The sequence below is a fragment of the Pongo abelii genome, chromosome 15, assembly GCF_028885655.2.
Source record: "Pongo abelii isolate AG06213 chromosome 15, NHGRI_mPonAbe1-v2.0_pri, whole genome shotgun sequence".
Lineage (NCBI taxonomy): Eukaryota > Metazoa > Chordata > Mammalia > Primates > Hominidae > Pongo > Pongo abelii.
In genome coordinates, this window is record NC_072000.2 from 43,199,296 (window position 1) to 43,224,567 (window position 25,272).

At 36.9% G+C, this 25,272-nt stretch overlaps 1 protein-coding gene and 1 long non-coding RNA gene across 3 annotated transcripts in view; both read left to right on the top strand.

The window, feature by feature from the left end:
- The window catches only part of MIA2 (MIA SH3 domain ER export factor 2), a 247,692-nt gene extending 236,166 nt beyond the window's left edge, over positions 1 to 11,526 (top strand). The window contains exon 23 of one of the 2 annotated variants that reach the window (XM_063715297.1): positions 10,184 to 11,526. In XM_063715297.1, the coding sequence (XP_063571367.1) occupies positions 10,184 to 10,203 (20 nt within the window). In that variant the 3' untranslated portion in view covers positions 10,204 to 11,526. The remainder of the gene's footprint in view (positions 1 to 10,183) is intronic. The other variant, XM_063715294.1, reaches the window with a different exon arrangement.
- Positions 11,527 to 13,317: 1,791 nt separating this feature from the next.
- Positions 13,318 to 25,272, top strand: part of LOC129049889 (uncharacterized) — a 34,910-nt gene continuing 22,955 nt past the window's right edge. The window contains exon 1 of the long non-coding RNA XR_008513265.2: positions 13,318 to 14,839. This is a non-coding gene — a long non-coding RNA (uncharacterized LOC129049889). The remainder of the gene's footprint in view (positions 14,840 to 25,272) is intronic.

Sequence of the window (25,272 nt, forward strand, 5' to 3'; positions counted from 1 at the left end):
GGTGGTTTTATATGGTAATGAGTAACTGAAACAAGAAAAGGACAATTTACATACAAAATTAATAATTTTCCCCTCATTTTTATATAACACACATTAACTGTATTATGCAATCATCTGTAACAATACTACCAACTTCATGTGGTGCAAAGAGTATCTGAAGTCAGATGAGCAAGATTCAGGTTACGGAACAACATTAAAATATGTATTTTATTTTTAGAAGTTCAAGTAATCTCTCCAAGTTTGCTTTTCTTTAAAATGGTGAGGAATATTATCAACATAACTTGATAATGATGTTAATGTAAAACAAGTAGTCATCAGTGAGTATTTTAAAGAGTCATTTGAGATTTTCAGTACACAAATATAATCAATTACAGGTATTTTGTTAACAAAACCTTAATATTAATACAGAATGTGCTAAACTAACAGGCAAACAGGAACACCATAAAACTGTAATTCTTTTCCCTTTCTCCCATAATCAGTACTAGAGGCTGGTCATTATTTTAATAAGGAACAGATTGTAAGCCCATTCATTTGCATATGGACTTTTGAGACCTCCTTTTAAGACTTCCATATACCTTCTTTGTATCCTTTCTAATTTATAGGCATTAATGGTCCTAGCTATGCATTTGGTATGTAACAGTTAATAGATATTAATAGTCCTAGCTATCTATTTGATATGTAAAAGTTAGACAGATTGTTATTTTCAAAAGCTGTATTCAGGAAGTCTTGGCAAGTATATAGAGGTACTTACTTGCTATATATATCATAGAAATAATAAAATTTTTCCCTCAGTGAAGTTTCTTCACCAGGATAATAAAATTTCCCATCACTGAAAATTGAGTATGTCTTTATTTTTAATTACTTTTAAAATAAATATAACCATCTTTATTTTTATATAATGCATTAACTTGATCATATCTTTCATGTTTATTTTTCAGAGCAAAATTTCCCCTCCATTTTCCTCATCTCTTCTTTTTTCCTTTCCTTTCTTCTGCCCTTTCTCTCCTCACTTCGTAATCCATATTAACAACCAGAGTGTGTCTTTCCCTATTTTTCTTTATGCATATACAGTCATAATGAGAGTGAAAGGTGATATGTGTGGTGGTTAAAACAGACTCTGTAAACTTCATTTACAGTACAGTGGTTGTTATTGTTTTTACAAAAATAAAATTATTTCTGTGTACCTTTCTGCATCTTGCTTTTTTTTTCAACAATATTTCATTAAATCCTGCCAAGGTATGGTTTAGCTCTGGTTCATTGTTTTTAAAGGCTACCTAATATTCCCTGGTATAGGCTGGTGCAGGGAATATTATGTAGGCTTTAAAATCACCTGGTGTAGGGAATATCATGTAGGCTTTAAAATTTAAATTTAAATTCCCCTGGTATAGGTAATATTATGTAGGCTTTAAAATCACCAATTCTTCTTTCTTGTATGTATGTCCCCAAATGCTGGGGCTTGTATTTCAGTTGTATAGATTTCTAGGAAGGGGGTGTTAGATAGGAATGTATCTGTAATTAATTAATTAATTAATTTTTTGAGATGGAGTTTTGCTCTGTCGCCAGGCTGGAGGGCAGTGACACAATCTCGGCTCACAGCAACCTCTGCCTCCCGGGTTCAAGTGATTCCCCTGCCTCAGCCTCCCAAGTAGATGGGACTACAGGCGCGCGTCACCATGCCGGCTAATTTTTTTTTTTTTTATATGTTAGTAGAGACGAGGTTTCATCATGTTGGTCAGGATGGTCTCAATCTCCTGACCTCGTGATCTGCCCGCCTCAGCCTCCCAAAGTGCTGGGATTACAGGCGTGAGCCACTACGCTCGGCCGTAATTTAATTTTTAATAGATTGCAAGATTGCTTTCCAAAAATTCTGTAATACTTCACATTATCACTAGCAATGTATGAGAACCGTCTTACGCATTTCCCACCATTTTAGGTTTTATAGGTCTTTTTAATTTTTACCAATCTGACAGGTATAAAGGGATTTCTCATTGCTTTATTTTGTATTTCTCTTATCAGTGAGTTGAATTTCTTTTTTTCTTTTTTTCACAATTCACACAGATATTTACTTTAATATAATACATCCATTTACTAAAGTTAATGTAGTAAATTACATACCTTATGATAAAAGTTCAAATTCCTAACATAAATCTTTTTATATTTTAAGAGGTTTAAATTGGAAGAAGGACTCGTTGGTGTTTTTTTTTTCATTTTACACTTTTTAATTCTTGTGGCTACATAATAGTTATATATATTTATAGGTTACATGAGATATTTTGATACAGGCATGCAAGGTGTAATAATCTCAGCAGGGTAAACGGGGTATCAAGCATCTCAAGCATTTTCCCTTTGTGTTTCAAACAATCCAATTATGTGCTTTTAGTTACTTTAAAATGTACAATTACGTTATTTTTTTTTTACTATAGTCACCCTGTTGTGCTAGGAAATTGTAGGTCTTATTCATTCTTTCTATATTTTGTACCCATTTCTCCCCCATACCTCCTCACTATGCTTCCTAACCTCTAGTGACCATCATTCTACTCTCTAGCTCCATGAGTTCAGTTATTTTAATTTTTAGGTCCCACAGATAAGTGAAAACATGCAATGTTTGTCTTTCTGTACCTGTCTTATTTCACTTTACGTGATGACCTCCAGTTCCATCCAAGTGGTTGCAAATGACAGGATCTCATTCTTTTGTATGACTGAATAGTATTCCATTGTGTGTATGTACCACATTTTCTTTATCTATTTGTCTGTTGATGGATGCTTCCAAATTTTGGCTATGGTGACTAGTACTGCAATAAACATGGGAGTTCAGATATATCTTCAATATACTGTTTTCCTTTATTTTGGGTATAAACCTAGCAGTGGGATTGCTGGATTATATGGTAACTCTATTTTTAGTTTTTCAACAAACCTTCAAACCGTTCTCCATAGTGGTTGTACTAATTTACATTGCTACCAACAGTATATAAGGGTTCCCTTTTCTCCACACCCTCGCCAGCATTTGTTATTACCTGTCTTTTGAATAAGAGCCATTTTAACTGGTGTGAAATGATATCTCATTGTAGTTATGATTTGCAGCTCTCTGATGATCAGTGCTGTTGAACACTTTTTCCTGTTTAACATTTGTATATCTTCTTTTGAGAATGTCTATTCAGATCTTTTGCTCATTTTTTAACCAGAGTATTAGATTTTTTTTCTATAGAGCTGTTTGAGCTTCTTATATATTCTGGCTATTAATCCATTGTCAGATAGGTAGTTTGCAAATATTTTCTCCCATTCTGTGGGTTGTCTCTTCATTTCCTTTGCTGTGCAGAAGCTTTTTGACTTGATGTGATCTCATTTTTTCGTTTTTGCTTTGCTTGCCTGTGCCTTTGGTGTATTACTCAAGAAATTTTTGTTCATTCCAATGTCCTGGAGAGTTTCTTCAGTGTTTTCTTATAGGAGTTTCAAAGTTTGAAGTCTTAGATTTAAATCTTTAATCCATTTTGATTTGATTTTTGTGTATGGTGAGAGATAGGGGTCTAGTTTTATTTTTCTGCATATGGATATCCATATGTTTTCCCAGCACCATTTACTGAAGAGACTGTCCTTTCCCCAGTGTATATTCTTGGCACCTTTGTCAAAAGTGAGTTCACTGTAGATGTATGGATTTATTTCTGCATTCTGTATTCTGATCCACTGTTCTGTGTATCTGTTTTCATGCCAGTACCATGATGTTTTGATTACTGTAGCTCTAGTATAATTTGAAGTCAGATAATTTGATTTCTCCAGCTTGTTTTTTTTTGTTCAGGATAGCTTTGGCTACTCTGGGTCTTTTGTGATTCCAAATAAATTTGGAATTGTTTTTTATATTTCTGTGAAGAATGTCATTGGCATTTTGATAGGGATTACATTGAATCTGTAGATTGCTTTGAGTAGTATGGACATTTTAACAATATTGATTCGTCTATGAACATGGAATATCTTTATTTTTTGGTGTCCTTTTCAATTTCTTGCATCAACATTTTATAGTTTTAATTGTAGAGATCTTTCACTTTGGCTAATTCATAAGTATTTTATTTTATTTGTAGCTATTTTAAATGGTATTGATTTCTTTTTCAGATTGTTTTCTATTGACACATAAAAAAGCTACTAATTTTTATGTTTGCATCCTGCAACTTTCTGAATTTATTTATAATTTCTAATAGTTTTTTTGGTGGAGCTTTTGGGTTTTTCCAAATATGAGATCATATTATCTGAAAACATGAATAATTTGACTTCTTCCTTTCCATTTGGATGCCCTTTATTTCTTTCTCTTGCCTGATTGCTCCAGCTAGGACTTCCAGTACTACGTTGAATAACAGTGGTGAAAGTGGGCGTCCCTGTCATGTTCCAGATCTTAGAGGAAGGGCTTTCAGTTTTTTTTTTCAGTATGATACTAGCTGTGGGTCTGTCACATATGGCTCTTAATATGTTGGGGCATTTTTCCTCTATACCCAGTTTTTTGAGGGTTTTTATCATGAAGGGATGTTTAATTTTATCAAATGCTTTTTCAGCATCAATGGAAATGATCATATGGTTTTTGTCCTTTATTCTGTTGATATGATGTAACACATTGATTAATTTGGGTTTGGGTGTGTTGAACCACTCTTGGTCCTTGTTCTTGTTTTATGCCTGTGATAAATCTCACTTGGTCATGATGAATTATCTTTTTTACATGCTGTTGAATTCAGTTTTCTAGTATTTGTTGAGGATTTTTGTGTTACTGTTAATCAGTGATATTGGTTTGTAGTTTTCTTTTTTTGCTGTGTCTTTGTCTGGTTTTGGTATTGGGGTAATCCTGTCCTCTTAGAATGAATTTGGCAGTACCCTTTTCTATTCTGTTTTTTTGGAATAGTTTGAGTAGGATTGATACTAGTGCCTCTTTAGATGTTTGGTGGAATTCATCAGTGAAGCCATCAGATTCTAGGCTTTTCTTTACTAGGAGAATTTTATTACAACTTCAATCTCATTACTTATTATTAGTCTCTTCAGATTGTGGATTTCTTTATGGTTCAATCTTGGTTAGATTGTATGTATCTAAGAATTTATCCATTTTTTTTCGAGATTTTCCATCTTATTTTCATATGGTTGGTCATAATAACCACAAGTGATTCTTTGAATTTCTGTGGTATCAGTTGTAACAGCTCCTTTTTCAGCTGTGATTTCATTTATTTGGGTCATCTCTCTCTGTTTTTTTTTTTTTTTTTTTTTTTTTTTTTTTTTTTAGCTTGGCTAAAGATTTCCCAATTTTGTTTAACTTTTCTAAAAACCAACTCTTTGCTTCATTAATCTTTTATTTTTTTATTTCAATTTCATTTATTTCTGCTGTGATCTTTATTATTTCTTCTACTAATTTCAGGGTTGGTTTGTGTTTGTTTCTCTAGTTCTTTAAATGCATCATTAGGTTGTTTATTTGAAGTCTTTCTTCTTTTCTGATGTAGGCACTTGTAACTCTAACCTTCCCTCTTAGTACTGCTTTTGGTATATCCCATAGGTTTTGGTATGTTGTTTCTATTATCATTTGTTTCAAGAAATTTCTCAATTTCCTTCTTAATTTCTTCATTGACACACTGGTCATTCAGGAGCATGTTGTTTAATTTGCATGTGTTTGTATAGTTTCCAAAATTCCTCTTGTTGTTGATTTCTAGTTTTATTTTATTGTGGTCAGAAAAGATGCTTGATATTATTTCAGTTTTTTGAATGTTTTAAGATTTGTTTTGTGACTTAACATATGATCTGTTCTTGAGAATGATCCATGTGCTGAGGAAAAGAATGTGTATTCTTCAGCCTGTGGATGAAATGTTTTGTGAATATCTATGAGGTTCATTTGTTCTGTGGTGCAGATGAAGTCTTGTTGATTTTTTTTTTTGGTCTAGAAGATCTGTCTTATGCTGAAAGTGGGGTATTGAAATCTCCACGTATTTTTGTATTGGGGCCTATTTCTCTCTTTAGCCCTAATAACATTTGCTTTATATATCTGGGTGCTCCAGTGTTGGATGCATATATATTTGCAGTTGTTATGTCCTCTTGCTGAATTGACCTCTTTATCATTATATAATGACCTTCCTTGTCTTTTCTTATAGTTTTTGTCTTGAAATCTATTTTGTCTGATATAGGTATAGCTACTCCTGTTCTTTTTTGCCTTCTATTGGCATGGAATATTTTTCCCATCTCTTCATTTTCTGTCTATGTGTGTCTTTATAGGTGAAGTGTGTTTCTTGTAGGCAACAGGTCATGGTCTTGTTTTTTCATCCATTCAGCCACTGTCTTTTGATTGGAGATATTAGTCCATTTACATTCAATATTATTATTGATAATAATATTAAAAGACTCTGATACATTCTTATTCTTGCTATTTTGTTATTTATTCTCTGGTCGTTTTGCGGTCTTCCTTCTTTCCTTCCTTCCTGTCTTTGTTTTATTGAAGGTGATTTTCTCTGGTGGTATGATTTAATTTTTTGTCTTTTATTTTTTGTATATCTGTTGTATGTTTTTTGATTTGAGGTTACCATGAGACTTGCAAATACTATCTTATAAACCATTATTTTAAGCTGATAACAACTTATCACTGTTTGCATAAACAAATAAGCAAAAAGAAAACTAATAAAAACTCTACACCTTAACTTTGTCTCTCACTTCTTAACTTTTTGTTGTTTTTATTTATATCTTATTGTAGTGTCTGTCTTGAAAAGTTGTAGCTATCGTTTTTGATTGGTTTATCTTTTAGTGTTTCTACTTAAGATAAGAATAATTTACATACCACAGTTACAGTGTTATAATATTCTGTGTTTTTTTCTATGTACTTACTCTTACCAGTAAGTTTTGTCCCTTCAGATGATTTCTTATTGCTCATTAATATCCTTTTCTTTTTAATTGAAGTATTCCCTTTAACCTTTTTTTTGTAGGACAGTTCTGGTTTTGATGAAGTCCTTCAGCTTTTGTTTGTCTCGGAAAATATTTCTCCTTTGTGTTGAAGGATATTTTCCTGGATATACTATTCTAGGATAAATTTTTTTTTTTTCCTTCAGCACTTTGAATACATCATGCCACTCTCTGCTAGCCAATAGGGTTTCCACTGGAAAGTCTGCTGCCAAATGTATTGGAGCTCCATTGTATGTTATTTGTTTCTTTTCTCTTGCTGCTTTTAGGCTCTTTTTTTTTTTTTTTTTTAATCTTTGGCCTTTGAAAGTTTGATTATTAACTGCGTTGAGGTAGCATTCTTTGGGTTAAATCTGCTTGGTCTTCTATAATCTTCTCATACTTGGATATTGATATTTTCCCCTAGGCTTGGGAAGTTCTCTGTTATTATCCCTTTCAATAAAGTGTCTACCTCAATCTCTTTCTCTACCTCCTCTTTAAGACCAGCAACTTTTAGATTTGCCCTTTTGAAGCTGTTTTCTAGATATTGTAAGCATGCTTTATTTTTTTTATTCTTTTGTCTCCTCTGTGTGTTTTCAAATAGCCTATCTTCAATCTCACTGATTCTTTGTTCTGCTTGATCAATTTTGCTATTAAAAGACTCTGATACATTATTCAATATGTCAGTTGGATTTTTTACCTCCAGTACTTTGGCTTGATTCTTTTTAATTATTTAAATCTGTTTGTTAAGTTTATCTGATATAATTCTGAATTCTTTCTCTGTGTTATCTTGAATTTCTTTGAGTTTCTTCAGCACAGCTATTTTGAATTTTTTTTCTGAAAGGTTTCATATTTGTGTTTCTCCAGGATTGATGTCTGGCACCTTATTTAGTTTGTTTGCTGAGGTCATGTTTTCCATGGGTGGTGGTGTTGATTGTAGATGTTCATCAGGCATTGAAGAGTTAGGTGTTTACTATACTCCTTGCAGTCTGGGCTTATTTGTGCTTGTCTTGCTTGGGAAGGCTTTCCAGGTATTCAAAATGACTTGGGTGTGGTGATGTAAGCTGTATCTCCATTAGGGGGCACCCCAAGGCCACTAATGCTGTGGTTCTTGTAGCCTTGTGTAGGTACTACCTTGCTGGTCTTGGTTAAGATCCAGGACATTTCTCTAGATTACCAGGCAGAGACTCTTGTTCTCTTCCTTTATTTTCTCCCAAACAAAAGTAGTTTCTGTCTCTGCGATGAACCACCTGTGGCTGGGGATGGGGGTGACACAAGCACCCCTGTGACCACCACCACTGGGACTGCACTGGGTCAGACCTGAAGTCAGCACAGCATGAAGTCTTGCCCAAGGCCTGCAATAACCACTACTTGGGTACTACCTATGTTTGCTCAAGGCCCTAGGGCTGTACAGTCAGCAGGTGGCAAAGTGGGACAGACTTGTGTCCTGTCCTTCAGGGCGGCAAGTTCCCCCAGACCCCGGGTGGGTCCAGAGATGTCATCCATGAGCCATGTACTGGAGTAAAAAACCTTAGACATCTACCTGGTGTTCTGTTGTACTGCTGCTGAGCTGGCACTCAAATCATGAGATGCAGGCCTTCCCGCTCTTCCCTCCCCTTTCCACAGGCAGAGGATCCTCATCCTGTGGACACCACCACCACAGGCCTATGAGGAGTGCTGCCAGGCTTCCACTGATGTTCACTTAAGGCCCAAGGGCTCTTCAGTTAGCTTGAGGTGAATGTTGCCGGGTCTGAGACTCATCCTTCAGGGTGCTGGGATCCCCTCTGGACCAGGGCAGGTCCAGAAGTACCAACCTGGTATCTAAGGTGCACAACAAAGCTCCCCTTACTTTTCTCTGCTTTTCTCAAGCAGATGGAGTCTGTCCCCATAGCCACCACAGCTGGGAATGTGCTGTGTCTTACCTAAAGCCAGCACATCTCAGTGTCTCTCCTATGGCCCATGGCATACTACCTGGGTATTGTTGCTGGTTATTCAGGGCCCAAGTGCTCTTTAGTCAGCAGGTGATGGGTCCTGCCAAAACGGGTTCCTTCCCTTCAAGGCAGCAGGTTTCCTTCCGGCCCAGGGTGTGCCTAGAAATGTCATTTGGGAGCTAGGGCCTGGAAAGGGGGCCTTAACACTGTGCCCTCTCCTACGGTGGCTGAGCTAGTATTCTAGATGCAAGACAAAGTCCTCTTTATTCTCCCCTCTCCTCGCCTCCCCTCCCCAAAAAGAAGGAGTCTCTTTCAGAGCTGTGAGCTATGCAGCCTTGATTTGGGGGAGTAGTGCAAGCACTCCCTTTGCTGCCTTGGCTGGTGTCTCAATCGGTCACATGCCCCACCCACCCCAGTACACTGCCTCTGAGGCCAGTTCAGCAGTAGGACTTGCTTAAGAATTGCTGTCATTGCAGCCTAGACTGACTTTCAGGTTTATTTAGAGCCCCAGATTACTCCAGCCCGCCGTGGCGAGGCTTGCCTGAACTCAAATTCTGACCTCTGAGAATGCGTGATTCCCCTCTGGCTATGGCTGGTCCAAGTGCTCCCTCTGTGGGTGGGCTTCAGCCAAGTACAGACTGGTTCTGCTTTCTGCTATGACAGGGTAGCACTAAGTTCAGTGCAATGTCTCACAATAGCTGCATCCTTCCTTGAGTGCACAGATTCTCTGTGCCATGCAGCTGCTGCTAGAGGATGGGGGCAGGGATGAGGGAGGTGTGGTGCCGGCAATTCAAGACTGTCTTTCATACCCTTTATGGTGCCTTTCAGTAATATGAAGTGAAAACCAGGTACTGTGAGTGCTCACCTGGTTTTTGCTTCTTATGAATGTACTTTTTTGTGTAAATAGGTGTTAAATTTGGTGTTCCTGTTGGGGGATGATTGGTGCAGGATTCTATTATGCCATCTTGTTCTTTCCCCCAATCTTTGGTCTTTTCATGTTTTCTTTTTTGTACTTGCTTTAGAATAAATTGACTATTTATATTCATTGCCTAATTTTCTATTGACTTGTGTATTTTTCTTGTGAAAGGTAAGAATTCTTTATATGTTACAGATATTAATCATTTGTCATGTATGTTCCTAATACTTTTCTTCCAAATCTATCATTTGTGTATGATCTCGTTTATATTTTTCAATTTTCCAATTCATTGATGAAGTTAATGATTTATACTTCTGTAGTTCCTGGTGTTGAAGTAATTTATATTCCTGGAGTATAGTCTACTTCATCATATGGTAGTATTCATTTGATAAGTTGCTAGGTTCTATTTAGTTGTACTTTATTTAGGATTGCTACATCTTTATTTGTTTTATAGATTGCATTTCTCTGGAATGACCACAGCAATATTTCCAGCCGTTGATGATCTTCTAGAACTTTGCCACTTCCCTGCATCAAGAGGTAAAATCCATTTCTATTCTCTTGAATTTGAACTGGACTTTGCTTCAATGAATTGAGGGCTGAAGAATTAACACTCTGTGACTTCATGACTTGTTGGAAATTGTGAGGAATCTCAGGCCACATGGAGGGGCCAGTGAAGATGTTCCAGCTTATAGCCCCAGCAACCACCAGGTATATGAATGAACCTTCAGATGATTCTAGTCCCCAGCCTTCAAGCTTCCCCAGTCAATGCTGAGTGGAGCAAAAAAAGGAATTATTCTCACTGAGCCCTGTCCAAATTGCAAATACCTGACAAAAATAAATATTGTTGTTTTAAGCCACTAAATTTTGGAGAAACTTGTTATGCAATCATAAAAACAGATTTTGTTATCTGGAAGTGAGTGCCATATAACAGAAATCTAAAATGTGGTAGTGGCTGAAGCTAGACTAGACAGGATTAGACAGGACTGGACAGAGGGCAGAAGGTGAGAGGATCTTGAGGTGACTGTGGAAGCCTGATGGACCTCAAGGAGGCTATCAGAGAGGGTTTAGAGGAGAGTGAAAAAATATCATTGGAGCTGGAGGAAAGAGGATCATTGTTAGGTAATGACATGAAGTTTGGCCACCTTATCACCTGTGGTAATGTGAAAAGCAGAAAATGGTGATTGTCTGGCTTCTTCTTGCTGCTTATAGTGAAATGATAGGCAAGAGGTAAGCTAAAGAAATAATTGTTAAATATAAAGGAGCCAGAACTTCTTGGACTTGAAAATAAAGCTTTCTCTTTTCCGGTTTTTCCTGATGGCACACAATTCTAAAATTAAGAAAAGTCTTTATGGAAGGAGAGCAAATCTAGGGTACTGTCATGAAAACATGGTTTACCATGAAGCCAAGGGAGTGATTGTAAAATCTTAGTTCTAATACCTCAGGAAATTTAATGTCATGCCTCACACAGACAGGAGTCCCTCTAATTATCTTAAGGACATGACATGCCTTACAGATCCTCTTTATTAAAGAAAAAGTCCTTTGAGAATTTTAAGAGCATTGTCCCTCAGCACCCTTATAGGAGGCTCTAGGACTTATCTTGAAGAGATTTGTGGGTACAGGTTTTGTCTAATGGAGTGGATTATAAACAAGAAATCCACACAGTTTTTTGTTGCAATTTTTTTTAGAGCAGTTTTAGTTTACACAAAATTAAGCTGAAAGAAAGTTCCTATATTCTCCCCATTCCCCTCTCTCCCTAAAATTTCCCACACTATCAATATCCCTGACCAGAGAGGTACTTTTTTTTTTTTTTTTTTTTTTAACAATCAATGAACCTACCTTGGTACATCATTCTCACCCAAAGTCAATAGTTGACATTAGAGTTCACTCTTGGTGTTGTATATTCTATTAATACACCAATATGTTTTGACAAAGGTATAATGACACATATCCTTCATTATAGTGTCATATAAGGTAGTTTCACTGCCCCCCAGATCCTCTGTGCTCTGCCTATTTATCCTTACCTTCATATCCATGACAACCACAAATCTTTTTGCTGACTCTTATAGCTTTGCATTTTCCAAAATATCATGTAGTTCATGTAATAATATACATTTGTTTCTTCCATGTCTTTTTGTGGCTTAACAGCTCATTCCTTCTTAGCACTGAATAATATTCCAAACTCTGGATGTACCAGAGTTTGTTTATCTGTTCCTCTACTGAACAACCCTGGTTGTTCTCCGGGTTTGGCAATTATGAATGAAACTGCTGTAAACATCTACATGGCAGGTTTTTGTGTAGACATAAGTTTTCAACTCATTTGGGCGTATACCAAGGAGCTTGCAATTACTAGATCATGTGGTAAGAGTATGTTTAGTTGTGTAAGAAATTACCAAACTGTCTTCCAAAGTGACTGTGCAATTTTGCATTTCCACCAGCAATGAATGACAGTTCCTGTTTCTCCACATCTTCACCATCATTTGGTCTTGGCAGTGTGTTGGATTTTTGCCATTCTAATAGGTGTATAGTAGTATCTCATTGCTGTTTTAATTTGCAGTTTCCTAAGGACATGTGATATGAAACCACTTTTCATATGCTTATTTTTCATTCGTATATCTTTAGTAAGGTGTCTTTGTATCTTTTGTCTGCTTTTTGACTGGGGAATTCATTTACTTATTGTTGAATTTTAAGAATTCTTTGTATGGGATCTAATTAAACTAAAGAGCTTCTGCACAGCAAAAGAAACTACCATCAGAGTGAACAGGCAACCTACAGAATGGGAGAAAATTTTTGCAATCTACTCATCTGACAAAGGGCTAATATCCAGAATCTACAAAGAACTCAAACAAATTTACAAGAAAAAAACTAACAACCCCATCAACAAGTGGGCGAAGGATATGAACAGATGCTTCTCAAAAGAAGACATTTATGCAGCCAACAGACACATGAAAAAATGCTCATCATCACTGGCCATCAGAGAAACGCAAATGAAAACCACAATGAAATACCATCTCACACCAGTTAGGATGGCGATCATTAAAAAGTCAGGAAACAACAGGTGCTGGAGAGGATGTGGAGAAACAGGAACACTTTTACACTGTTGGTGGCACTGTAAACTAGTTCAACCATTGTGGAAGACAGTGTGGCGATTCCTCAGGGATCTAGAACTAGAAATACCATTTGACCCAGCCATCCCATTACTGGTTATATACCCAAAGGATTATAAATCATGCTGCTATAAAGATACATGCACACGTATGTTTGTTGCAGCGCTATTCACAATAGCAAAGACTTGGAACCAACCCAAATGTCCAACAATGATAGACTGGATTAAGAAAATGTGGCACATATACACCATGGAATACTATGCAGCCATAAAAAATGATGAGTTCATATCCTTTGTAGGGACATGGATGAAGCTGGAAACCATCATTCTCAGCAAACTATCGCAAGGGCAAAAAACCGAACACCGCACGTTCTCACTCTTAGGTGGGAATTGAAGAATGAGAACACTTGGACACAGGAAGGGGAACATCACACACCGGGGCCTGTTGTGGGGTGGTGGGAGGGGGGAGGGATAACATTAGGAGATATACCTAATGTAAATGACGAGTTAAGGGGTGCAGCACTCCAACATGGCACATGTATACATATGTGACAAACCTGCATGTTGTGCACATGTACCCTAGAACTTAAAGTAAAATGTTAAAAAAAAAAAAAAAAAAAGAAAGGAGATCAATGGTTGCCAGGGACTAGGGGGGAGGGAAGAATGGGATTAACTGCATAATAGTTGTAGAGTTTTATTTTGAGGTGATGAAAACATTTTAAAACTAGATAGAGATAGTGGTTGTACAATATTGTGAATGACTAATTGTGAATGTCACTTTATTGTTCACTTTAAAATAATTACTTTTACACTGTGTAAATTTCAACTCAATTTTTAAAAATTTAAAAATGGAACAAAGGAGAGGATTTAGAAGGTTCTAAATGCTAAAAGATGTTAATGATAGAGTTCAGGTAGTGCGTATACAGGTGTTCACTGAAATCTTTCAATTTTGCTGTATGTTTGAAATTTTTTATAATAAAAGTTCAGGGGGAAAAATGGAAAAAAAAAAGAATTCTTTGTATATTTAAGTAACAGTGCTTTATCAGATGTGTCTTTTGCATGTACTTTTTCCCAGTCTGTGGGTTTTCTTTTTTCTCTCTTGATCCACACAGTTTTTTTTAAGGGATTGTATCATTTTAGACTGAAAGGCATAAAGACAGTACAAAATGAAAAGAGGCCTTTGACCCCAAACTTCTACAGATGGGAAGCATGCTAAGAACATGGCTATTTTTTATGAAAAAAAAAAAAAAAAGAATAATAATTTAGAGGGTAGAACCAATAGCCCAGAGTGGAGAGCTGAGAGTCACAGCGAATCATTCTTAAGCAGTACAACTGAGCCCTAATCAAGTACTAGCACCTTGTGCCTAGCTTGAGTTCAAGCTTTTAATGGACCAGTGACTTCTGTGTCTCTCCTTTCCTCCTTTTTTTTTTGGGAGTGTCTATAGCAGTTTTCCTGTACTTGCTCCACCATTGTGCATTTGGTATTTGTTGAGGCAGATAATTTTTCTTTTTTAGTTTATAGCTCTTGAGATTACAAGGAACTGTACGTAAGGGGCTGTATTTGAGGAACTGTACCCAAGAAGTTCATCCATACCTGGACCTCAAGCCTCAGCCTGATGTTGTAGGTCTTGAGGGAGTGCATGAGTGTATTTTGCTACTGTGGCTAGAGGGTGGACTGTGGTATTTTGCATTTTCCAAAACTGACCTCAGCAATATTTGTGGTCCCACATGCTCTTCTAAACTTTGTCACTTCCCAACAAGAGTTAGAGTTTATTTCCCCTCCCCCTGAACCTGGGCTGTACTTTGCACTGTTGAATAGAATGTTGTGGGAGTGAAACTATGGGACTTCCAAGGTGAGGTCGTAAAAGATAGTACTGCTTCTGCCTAGCTCACTCAAGAACCCAGCCCCCATAGTGTGAGAAGGCTTAGGACAGTTACAGAAGCCATGTGCAGGTGTTCTGGCTCCAGCAAAGGTCTCATCTGACAACATCAACTACATGTTAGTGGGTGAGTATTCGTATGATTTTAGTCCCCAGACTTTGAGACACCCTAGCTGATGCTGAGGGGAGCAGAGGTGAGGTATCCCCCTGAGACCTGTCCACATATTGTTGTTTTAGGTTAATAAGTATTAGAGTAATTTTTAAATATAGCCATAGTAACTGAAATAATTAGGTTCATAGTTTTTAGGTTTATTTTTATGTTAACTTTTGGTAATAAAGTTATGTTGGCTTCATGAAATGAATTGGGAAACATTTCATCTTTTTATTTGGTGTGAAATAATTTAAATAACACTATAAATACTCATTCTTTAAAAGTTAGGTAAAGCTCAGATTTAAAGGTTTTTTTGGGTATAATGCTATTATTACTATTGTTATTTAAAATAATGGTTACCTTTCCATTTTTTTCTTTGCTGATTAGTCATTTTGGGTTTGCTTCTTGGTTCAATTTGGATTATTTATATCCTTTAGGAAATTGTACATTTTTCTTTATTCCTAGTCTTGCTAATTTTTTTTCCCTCTTACATTCTTAAGCAGTACCATAAAGGGTTTATTTATATTTTTAGTTAAAAAAACTCTTGGAATTATTTATCAATTCTACTACTTTTTCCCCTTATATCACCAATTACAACTGTTCATTCATCAACTTATTCACTCTTCTTAAAAAAGTTCAGGTAAACATAATAATGTTTCTGCAGTTTCATTCTTCTTCATAATGAAAGGATTTAGAGGCATAAATTTTTATCTAACTGTGGCTATTGCTGGGTTCCATACATTTTTATGTAAAGTATTTACCTTTTCATTAGCCTCTAGAGTATTTGTAATTTTTCTCTTTGATCAAAAATTAATTTTGAAGTCATTATGATGTTTCAAGCTGTTTAAAAATTATTTGTAATATTATTGTATTATGATCAATGACTATGGCCTGTTACATGTTTACTTTGAAATATTTGTTATGGTTTACTTTGTGGAAATTTCTATAAAACTATGAGCAAATATAATTCTTTCATTAAGGAAAATAAGATTCTATACATAGGTAGAAAACAAATCTTTTTTTTTCTTTATTTTACTTTAAATTCCGGGATACATATGCAGAACATGCAGGTTAGTTACATAGGTATATATGTGCCATGGTGGTTTGCTGCATCTATCAACCCATCATGTAGGTTTTAAGCCCTGCAAGCATTAGGTATTTGTCTTGATGCTGTCCCTTCCCTCACCCCCTACTCCACGGCAGGCACTGGTGTGTGTTGTTCCCCTCCCTGTGTCCATGTGTTCTCATTGTTCAACTCCCACTTACGAGTGAGAACATGCAGTGTTTGGTTTTCTATTCCTGTGTTAGTTTGCTGAGGATGATGGCTTCCATCTTTGTATGTCCCTGCAAAGAACATGATCTCCTTCTTTTTATGGCTGCGTAATATTCCATGGTGTATATGTACCACATTTTCTTTATCCAGTCTATCATTGATGGACATTTGGGTTGGTTCCACATCTTTGCTATTGTAAATAGTGCTTCAATAAACATACATACATGTGCATGTGTCTTTATATTAGAATGATTTATATTCCTTTGGGTATATGCCCAGTAATAGGATTGCTGGGTCAGATGGTATTTCTGGTTCTAGATCCCCGAGGAATTGCCACACTGTCTTCCACAATGGTTGAACTAATTTACATTCGCACCAACAGTGTAAAAGCATTCCTATTTCTCCACAGCCTTGCCAGCATCTATTGTTTCTTGATTTTTTAATAATCACCGTTCTGACTGGTGTGAGATGGTATTACATTATGATTTTGATTTGCATTTCTCTAGTGATAGTGATGTTGAGCTTTTTTTCATGTTTCTTGGCCACATAAATATCGTCTTTTGAGAAGTGCCTGTTCATATCCTTTGCCCACTTTTTGATAGGGTTATTTTTTTTCTTGAAATTTAAGTTCCTTGTAAATTCTGGATATTAGACATTTCTCACATGGGTAGATTGCAGAAATTTTCTCCCATTCTGTAGGTTGCCTGTTCACTCTGATGTTAGTTTCTTTTGCTGTGCTAAAGCTCTTTAGCTTAATTAGATTCTATTTGTCAATTTTAGCTTTTGTTGCAATTGCTTTTGGTATTTTAGTCATGAAATCTTTGCCCATGCCTATGTCCTGAATGCTGTTGCCTAGGTTTTCTTCTAGAGTTTTTATGGTTTTGAGTTTTACATTTAAGTCTTTAATACATCTTGAGTTAATTTTTGTATAAGGTGTAAGGAAGGGGTCCAATTCCAGTTTTCTGCATACGGCTAGCCAGTTTTCCCAACACCATTTGTTAACTAGAGAATCCTTTCCCCATTGCTTGTTTTTGTCAGGTTTGTCAAAGATCAGATGGTTGTAGATCTGTGGCGTTATTCCTGAGTTCTCTGTTCTGTTCTATTGGTCTATATGTGTGTTTTGGTACCAGTACCAGGCTGTTTTGGTTATTGTAGCCTTGTAGCATAGTTTGAAGTCAGGTAGCCTGATAACTCCAGCTTTGTTCTTTTTTGCTTAGGATTGTCTTGGCTATATGGGCTCGTTTTTGGTTCCATATGAAACTTAAAGTAGTCTTTTCTAATTCTGTGAAGAATGTCAGTGGTAGTTTGATGGGAATAGCATTGAATCTATAAATTACTTTGGCAGTATGGCCATTTTCATGATATTGTTTCTTCCTATCCATGAGGTTAGAATGCTATTTCATTTGTTTGTGTCCTCTCTTCCTTGAGCAGTGGTTTGTAGTTCTCCTTGAAGAGATTCTTCACGTTCCTTGTTAGCTGTATTCCTAGGTATTTTTTTTTTTTTTTTGAGACAGAGTCTTGCTCTGTCGCCCAGGCTGGAGTGCAGTGGCATGATCTCAGCTCACTGCAACCTCTGCCTCCTGGGTTCAAGCGATTCTTCTACCTCAGCCTCCCGAGTAGCTGGGACTGCAGGCATGCACCACCATGCCCGACTGATTTTTTGTATTTTTAGTAGAGACAGGGTTTCATCTGTTAGCCAGGATGGTCTCGAACTCCTGACCTCGTGATCTGCCTGCCTTGGCCTCCCAAAGTGCTGGGATTACAGGCGTGAGTCACTGTACCCAGACCATTCCTATGTGTTTTGTTCTCTTTGTAGCAATTGTGAATGGGAGTTCATTCATGATTTGGCTCTCTGCTTGTATATTGTCGTATAGGAATGCTTGTGATTTTTGCACATTGATTTTGTATCCTGAGACTTTGCTGAAGTTGCTTATCAGCTTAAGGAGTTTTTGGGCTGAGATGATGGGGCTTTCTAAATACAGAATCATGTTATTTGCAAAGAGAGACAATTTGACTTCCTTTATTCCTATTTAAATACACTTTTTTTCTCTCTCTTGCCTGATTGCCCTGGCCAGAACTTCTAATACTATGTTGAATGGGAGTGGTGAGAAAGGGCATCTTTGTCTTGTGCCAGTTTTCAAAGGGAATGCTTCCAGCTTTTGCCCATTCAATATAATGTTGGCTGTGGGTTTGTCATAAATGGCTCTTATTATTTTGAGATATGTTCCATCAATACCTAATTTATTGAGAGTTTTTAACATGAAGCGATGTTGAATTTTATTGAAGGCCTTTTCTGCATCTAATGAGATAATCATGCTGTTTTTGTCTTTAGTTCTATTTACGTGATGAATTAAGTTTATTGGTTTGTGTATGTTGAACCAGCCTTGTATCCCAGGGATAAAGCTGACTTGATCATGGTGGATAAGCTTTTTGATATGCTGCTGGCTTTGGTTTACCAGTATTTTATTGAGTACTTTTCACATCAGTCTTCATCAGGGATGTTAGCCTGAAGTTTTCTTTCTTTGTTGTGTTTCTGCCAGATTTTGGTATCAAGATGATGCTGGCCTCATAAATTTGAGTTAGGGAGGAGTCCCTCTTTTTCTGTTGTCTGAAATAGTTTCAGAAGAAATAGTACCAGCTCCTCTTTGTACTTCTGATAGAATTTGGCTGTGAATCTATCTAGTCCTGGTCTTTTTTTAGTTGGTAGGCTATTAATTAGTGCCTCAATTTCAGAGCTTGATATTGGTCTACTCAGGGATTTGACTTCTTCCTTGTTTAGTCTTGGGAGGGTGTATGTGTCCTAGAATTTATTCATTTCTTCTAGAACTTCTAGTTTCTTTCCGTAGAGGTCTTTATAGTATTCTGTGATGGTAGTTTGTATTTTTGTGGGGTCAATGGTGATATCTCCTTTATCATTTTTTTCTTGTGCCTATTTTATTCTTCTCTCTTTTTTCTTAATTAATCTAGCTAGCAGTCTATTTTGTTATTTTTTTTTTTTAAATCCAGCTCCTGGTTTCATTGATTTTTTTTGAAGGTTTTTTTTCATGTATCTGTCTCCTTCAGTTCTGCTCTGATCTTAGTTATTTCTTGTCTTCTGCTAGATTTTTTGTTTGCTCTTGCTTCCCTAGTTCTTTTAATTGCGATGTTAGGGTATCGATTTGAGATCTTTCTAGCTTTCTGATGTGGGCATTTAGTGCTAAAATTTCTGTCTTCTTAACACTGCTTTAGCTGTGTCCCAGAGATTCTGGTATGTTGTCTCTTTATTCTCATTGATTTCAAAGAACTTCTTGATTTCTGCCTTAATTTTATTATTTACCCAAGAGTCATTCAGGAGCAGGTTGTTCACTTTCCATGTAATTGTATGATTTTGTGTGAGTTTCTTAATCCTGAGTTCTAATTTGATTGCACTGTGGTCTGAGACACTGAAAAACAAATCTTTGAAATAAAACTTCAGTAGATGGATTTAAGGAGAGTCACTATGGAGACCTGTGACTATGGAGTGTCACTATGGGTTGGAAAAATTAGGAGGAAGAAATATCTAAAAACTAAGAACAAATACATACAGAGAAGTAAATTATGATGAAGATATTTGACTCAAGATTCTTTTCCATAGCCTTTCTATGAAATTGCTGGAGCTTGTGCATCATCAAAATAATGGCATAAACCAAGGAAGAAGAAAACAAAATTGAGGAAATGGGATCCAACACAAAAGAGAGACAACAGGATTAATTGAGTGTTGGTGAAAAGCCACAGCCTGTAAATAATGCAGTTCAAACTGAAATAGACCAGGAGGCTCAAGGAGAGACTTCTTCAAGAAGATGAAATTGATAGAATGCCTAAGGAGTTTGAGTGCATTGAGAATAGATTCATATCAGTTCTGGAGAACTGGGTGGATAAATTAATATTAAGTACATAGAAAAGTTAAAAATGAAAAAAATTCTCAATTCTAGGGAAAATAATCATAGTAAACTACATGTTTTAGTTACCAATAGTGTTTATGTAGTCAATATAAACAATGGGTATTGATATAAACAATGTATATTGATCTGTTATAACAAGGTGAAATGCTATTGGGGAAACAAGATAACCTGTGTTTCTGTGTGTGTGTGTGTGTGTGTGTGTGAGTATGTTTGTTGAAATTAGTGCTTTTATGTGGAAAATATTTAAATTATTAGCTTCTGCAATAAATTATATAGATAATAATGCCTATAACTAAAGTTAGTATCAGTATAAGACTATAAGAATGTTAGTTACGAATTTGGGGCAAATACCAAAAACCAGCAAAAAGAGTTGAAAGCAATTCAGGGAGTGAGAAATTTGAAGTGTGGGGGGATCTAATTTTTTCATATCAAACCTTGTAGAAGTTTTAAATGATGCACATGTGTAACTCTGCTAAAAATAGCCCCCTAAATTATAAATAAAAGGAAATCATGGGAGAAGACAGACTTGATAGATCCAAGAGGTGTAATATTAGGAGTTCTAGGAGGTTAAAAAAAAAGAAAATGTGAGAGAAAATAGTATGATTATATTAGAAGAAACCTACATCTGCAACTTGAAGAGTGCCCCAGTCTCTCTAATCCAAGCTTTATTTAGGATGGATGAGAAAAAAAGATAATAGGCATATTCGTATAAAATTTTCAAACTCCAAAAATAATGATAAAATCTTACAGGGTTCCAGATAGAAAAAAAACATTACTTGCAAAGGACAAATAATCAGACATACATTACATTTCCTGTGTGCACTTCTAGAGACTGGAATGTGGTGGGGTAATGGTAGTAGACCAGAAGATTACACCCATGAATCTTAGACTAGGCTAAGCTAAGCTATCAGTTACCTCATAGGGAGAAAAATGTTTGCAGATGTGTGAGAATTCAGAGATTAGAGAAGTCTTGAGAAAATACACCAGTCAACAAAAGGGCTTGAACAGTGACTCTAGGATATGAGAAGATAATGAAGGGAAATAGTGGTAAGCAATGATCTTGGCAGTATACACAATTTTCTTTTTTTTTTTTCATTATACTTTAAGTTCTAGGGTACATGTGCACAACGTGCAGGTTTGTTACATATGTATACATGCGCCATGTTGGTGTACTGCACCCAATAGCTCGTCATTTAACATTAGATATATCTCCTAATGCTATCCCTCCCCCCTCCCCCCACCCCACAATAGGCCCCAGTGTGTGATGTTCCCCTTCCTGTGTCCAAGTATTCTCATTGTTCAGTTCCCACCAGTGAGTGAGAACATGCAGTGTTTGGTTTTTGGTCCTTGCAATAGTTTGCTGAGAATGATGGTTTCCAGCTTCATCCATGTCCCTACAAAGGACATGAACTCATCATTTTTTATGGCTGCGTAGTATTCCATGGTGTATATGTGCCACATTTTCTTAATCCAGTCTATCATTGTTGGACATTTGGGTTGGTTCCAAGTCTTTGCTATTGTGAATAGCGCCACAATAAACATATGTGTACATGTGTCCTTATAGCAGCATGATTTATAATCCTTTGGGTATATACCCAGTAATGGGATGGCTGGGTCAAATGGTATTTCTAGTTCTAGATCCCTAAGGAATCGCCACACTGTCTTCCACAATGGTTGAACTAGTTTACAGTGCCACCAACAGTGTAAAAGTGTTCCTATTTCTCCACATCCTCTCCAGCACCTGTTGTTTCCTGACTTTTTAATGATTGCCATTCTAACTGGTGTGAGATGGTATCTCATTGTGGTTTTGATTTGCATTTCTCTGATGGCCAGTGATGATGAGCATTTTTTCATGTGTCTGTTGGCTGCATAAATGTCTTCTTTTGAGAAGTGTCTGTTCATATCCTTCGCCCACTTGTTGATGGGGCTGTTTGTTTTTTTCTTGTAAATGTGTTTGAGTTCATTGTAGATTCTGGATATTAGCCCTTTGTCAGATGAGTAGATTGCAAAAGTTTTCTCCCATTCTGTAGGTTTCCTGTTCACTCTGATGGTAGTTTCTTTTGCTGTGCAGAAGCTCTTTAGTTTAATTAGATCCTATTTGTCAATTTTGGCTTTTGTTGCCATTGCTTTTGGTGTTTTAGACATGAAGTCCTTGCCCATGCCTATGTCCTGAATGGTACTGCCTAGGTTTTCTTCTAGGGTTTTTATGGTTTTAGGTCTAACATTTAAGTCTTTAATCCATCTTGAATTAATTTTTGTATAAGGTGTAAGGAAGGGATCCAGTTTCAGCTTTCTACATATGGCTAGCCAGTTATCCCAGCACCATTTATTAAATAGGGAATCTTTTCCCCATTGCTTGTTTTTGTCAGGTTTGTCAAAGATCAGATGGTTGTAGATGTGTGGTATTATTTCTGAGGGCTCTGTTCTGTTCCATTGGTTTATATCTCTGTTTTGGTACCAGTACCATGTTTTGAAAAGATCAACAAAATTGATAGACCACTAGCAAGACTAATAAAGAAGAAAAGAGAGAAGAATCAAATAGACACAATAAAAAATGATAAAGGGGATATCACCACTGATCCCACAGAAATACAAACTACCATCAGAGAATAATATAAACACCTGTACTCAAATAAACTAGAAAATCTAGAAGAAATGGATAAATTCCTAGACACATACACCCTCCCAAGACTAAACCATGAAGAAGTTGAATCTCTGAATAGAACAATAAAAGGCTCTGAAATTGAGGCAATAATTAATAGCTTACCAACCAAAAAAGTCCAGGACCAAATGGATTCATAGCCGAATTCTACCAGAGGTACAAGGAGGAGCTGGTACCATTCCTTCTGAAACTATTCCAATCAATAGAAAAAGGAGGGAATCCTCCCTAACTCATTTTATGAGGCCAGCATCATCCTGGTACCAAAGCCTGGCAGAGACATAACAAAAAAGAGAATTTTAGACCAATATCCCTGATGAACATCGATGCAAAAATCCTCAATAACATACTGGCAAACCGAATCCAGCAGGACATCAAAAAGCTTATCCACCATGATCAAGTGGGCTTCATCCCTGGGATGCAAGGCTGGTTCAATATATGCAAATCAATAAATGTAATCCAGCATATAAACAGAACCAAAGACAAAAACCACATGATTATCTCAATAGATGCAGAAAAGGCCTTTGACAAAATTCAACAACCCTTCATGCTAAAAACTCTCAATAAATTAGGTATTGATGGGACATATCTCAAAATAATAAGAGCTATTTCTGAGAAACCCACAGCCAATATCATACTGAATGAGCAAAAACTGGAAGCATTCCCTTTGAAAACTGGCACAAGACAGGGATGCCCTCTCTCACCACTCCTATTCAACATAGTGTTGGAAGTTCTGGCCAGGGAAATCAGGCAGGAGAAAGAAATGAAGGATATTCAATTAGGAAAAGAGGAAGTCAGATTGTCCCAGTTTGCAGATGACATGATTGTATATCTAGAAAACCCCATCGTCTCAGCCCAAAAATCTCCTTAAGCTGATAAGCAACTTCAGCAAAGTCTCAGGATACAAAATCAGTATGCAAAAATCACAAGCATTCGTATAAACCAATAACAGACAAACAGAGAGCCAAATCATGAGTGAACTCCCATTCACAATTGCTTCGAAGAGAATAAAATACCTAGGAATCCCACTTACAAGGGATGTGAAGGACCTCTTCAAGGAGAACTACAAACCACTGCGCAATGAAATAAAAGAGGACACAAACAAATGGAAGAGCATTCTATGCTCATGGGTAGGAAGAATCAATGTGGTGAAAATGGCTATACTGCCCAAGGTAATTTATAGATTCAATGCCATCCCCATCAAGCTACCAATGACTTTTTTCACAGAATTGGAAAATCGACTTTAAAGTTCATATGGAACCAAAAAAGAGCCTACATTGCCAAGTCAATCCTAAGCCAAAAGAACAAAGCTGGAGGCATCATGCTACCTGACTTCAAACTACACTACAAAGCTGCAGTAACCACAATTTTGAATCTCAGTGGTTAATGACCAACTGTTGGCAAATGTTTTCTGTAAGTTTTAAAGAAGTTTTCTTTTTTTCTACTCCGGCTTTCAATTTGAAAACTTTCAAACACATATAACATTTGAAAGACTGTTACCCAGTTTCACCAATTTCTCTTGTGGAATTTCTCTTCTAATTCGGGTATACTCTTTGGAGATGGCTCATTCCAGAGCGTGAGGGATAGAAAGTAAGCCTGCATTTTTTTTTACTTGCCAGAAAGTAAGGAAATGCTCAAAGACAAATGGACACATGTCAAAAGGGCAGAGAGCACATGCAGGAGATTGATTGGAGAGTACTTTTCCTACGATCACCTGTAAGGGAGTGAGCAAAGCAGCACTGGCAGAGGAAGTTGAGTTGTGATGCAGTTCATCTTGTGCACATGGAGAGTTCTGGACCTAGGATGACCCTTCAGAGTGTTCTGAATTGGGTCAATGGAGCTGGGCCCTTATACCCCACATGGACCAGTCATTTGAAGTGGGCTTCCCCTAGAGAGGGGACATACCCTTGGGTGAGGAAGCTCCTTTCATAGAAGGCAATTCCTGGGGAGATGCCAGTTGTGAGCTCCCACATGCAACATTCTTGTGCTGGGGAAGAGTGCATTGGTACTAAAGTAAGTCCTGGACAGTACACCCAAGCAATCCATGCCATCATTCACTTGCTTCATAGAATATATTCACCCCATCTGGGAACAGCAGCTCTAGTATTCTGATTGGTCTCTTTTTCTGGAAATACAGAGGAGAGTAAGTAGGATTTATTCCAGTCTCTTTCATTACATCTTGTCTTCAGGCCACAACTAATACTCATTGTCTCCTTCTGCTACTGATTCTAGATTTCCCCTTACCCTTGACTAACGCCTCTACTGATCTAAGCCACTTACCTTGTGGGTCCCTGAGGCCCTTGTCACCACGCTTTCCTGAGGCTGTGACTGTAGAATTTGTTCATTTTGTATCAAAATTGGGCAAGGGAGTATGAAGAGATACTCTTCATTTATACCCTTCATATGGCAAACATAATGTGTTCATTACCTGGGTGATAAAAATATGCTTCCTTATACTCACCATGTGGCAGAAGCTCCACTTTTTCCTGATGATCAAGGTCTATTAGCCCTACATAGATGGTGACTCCTTTTCTTGCCCTCTGGTCTCTTGGCCCAA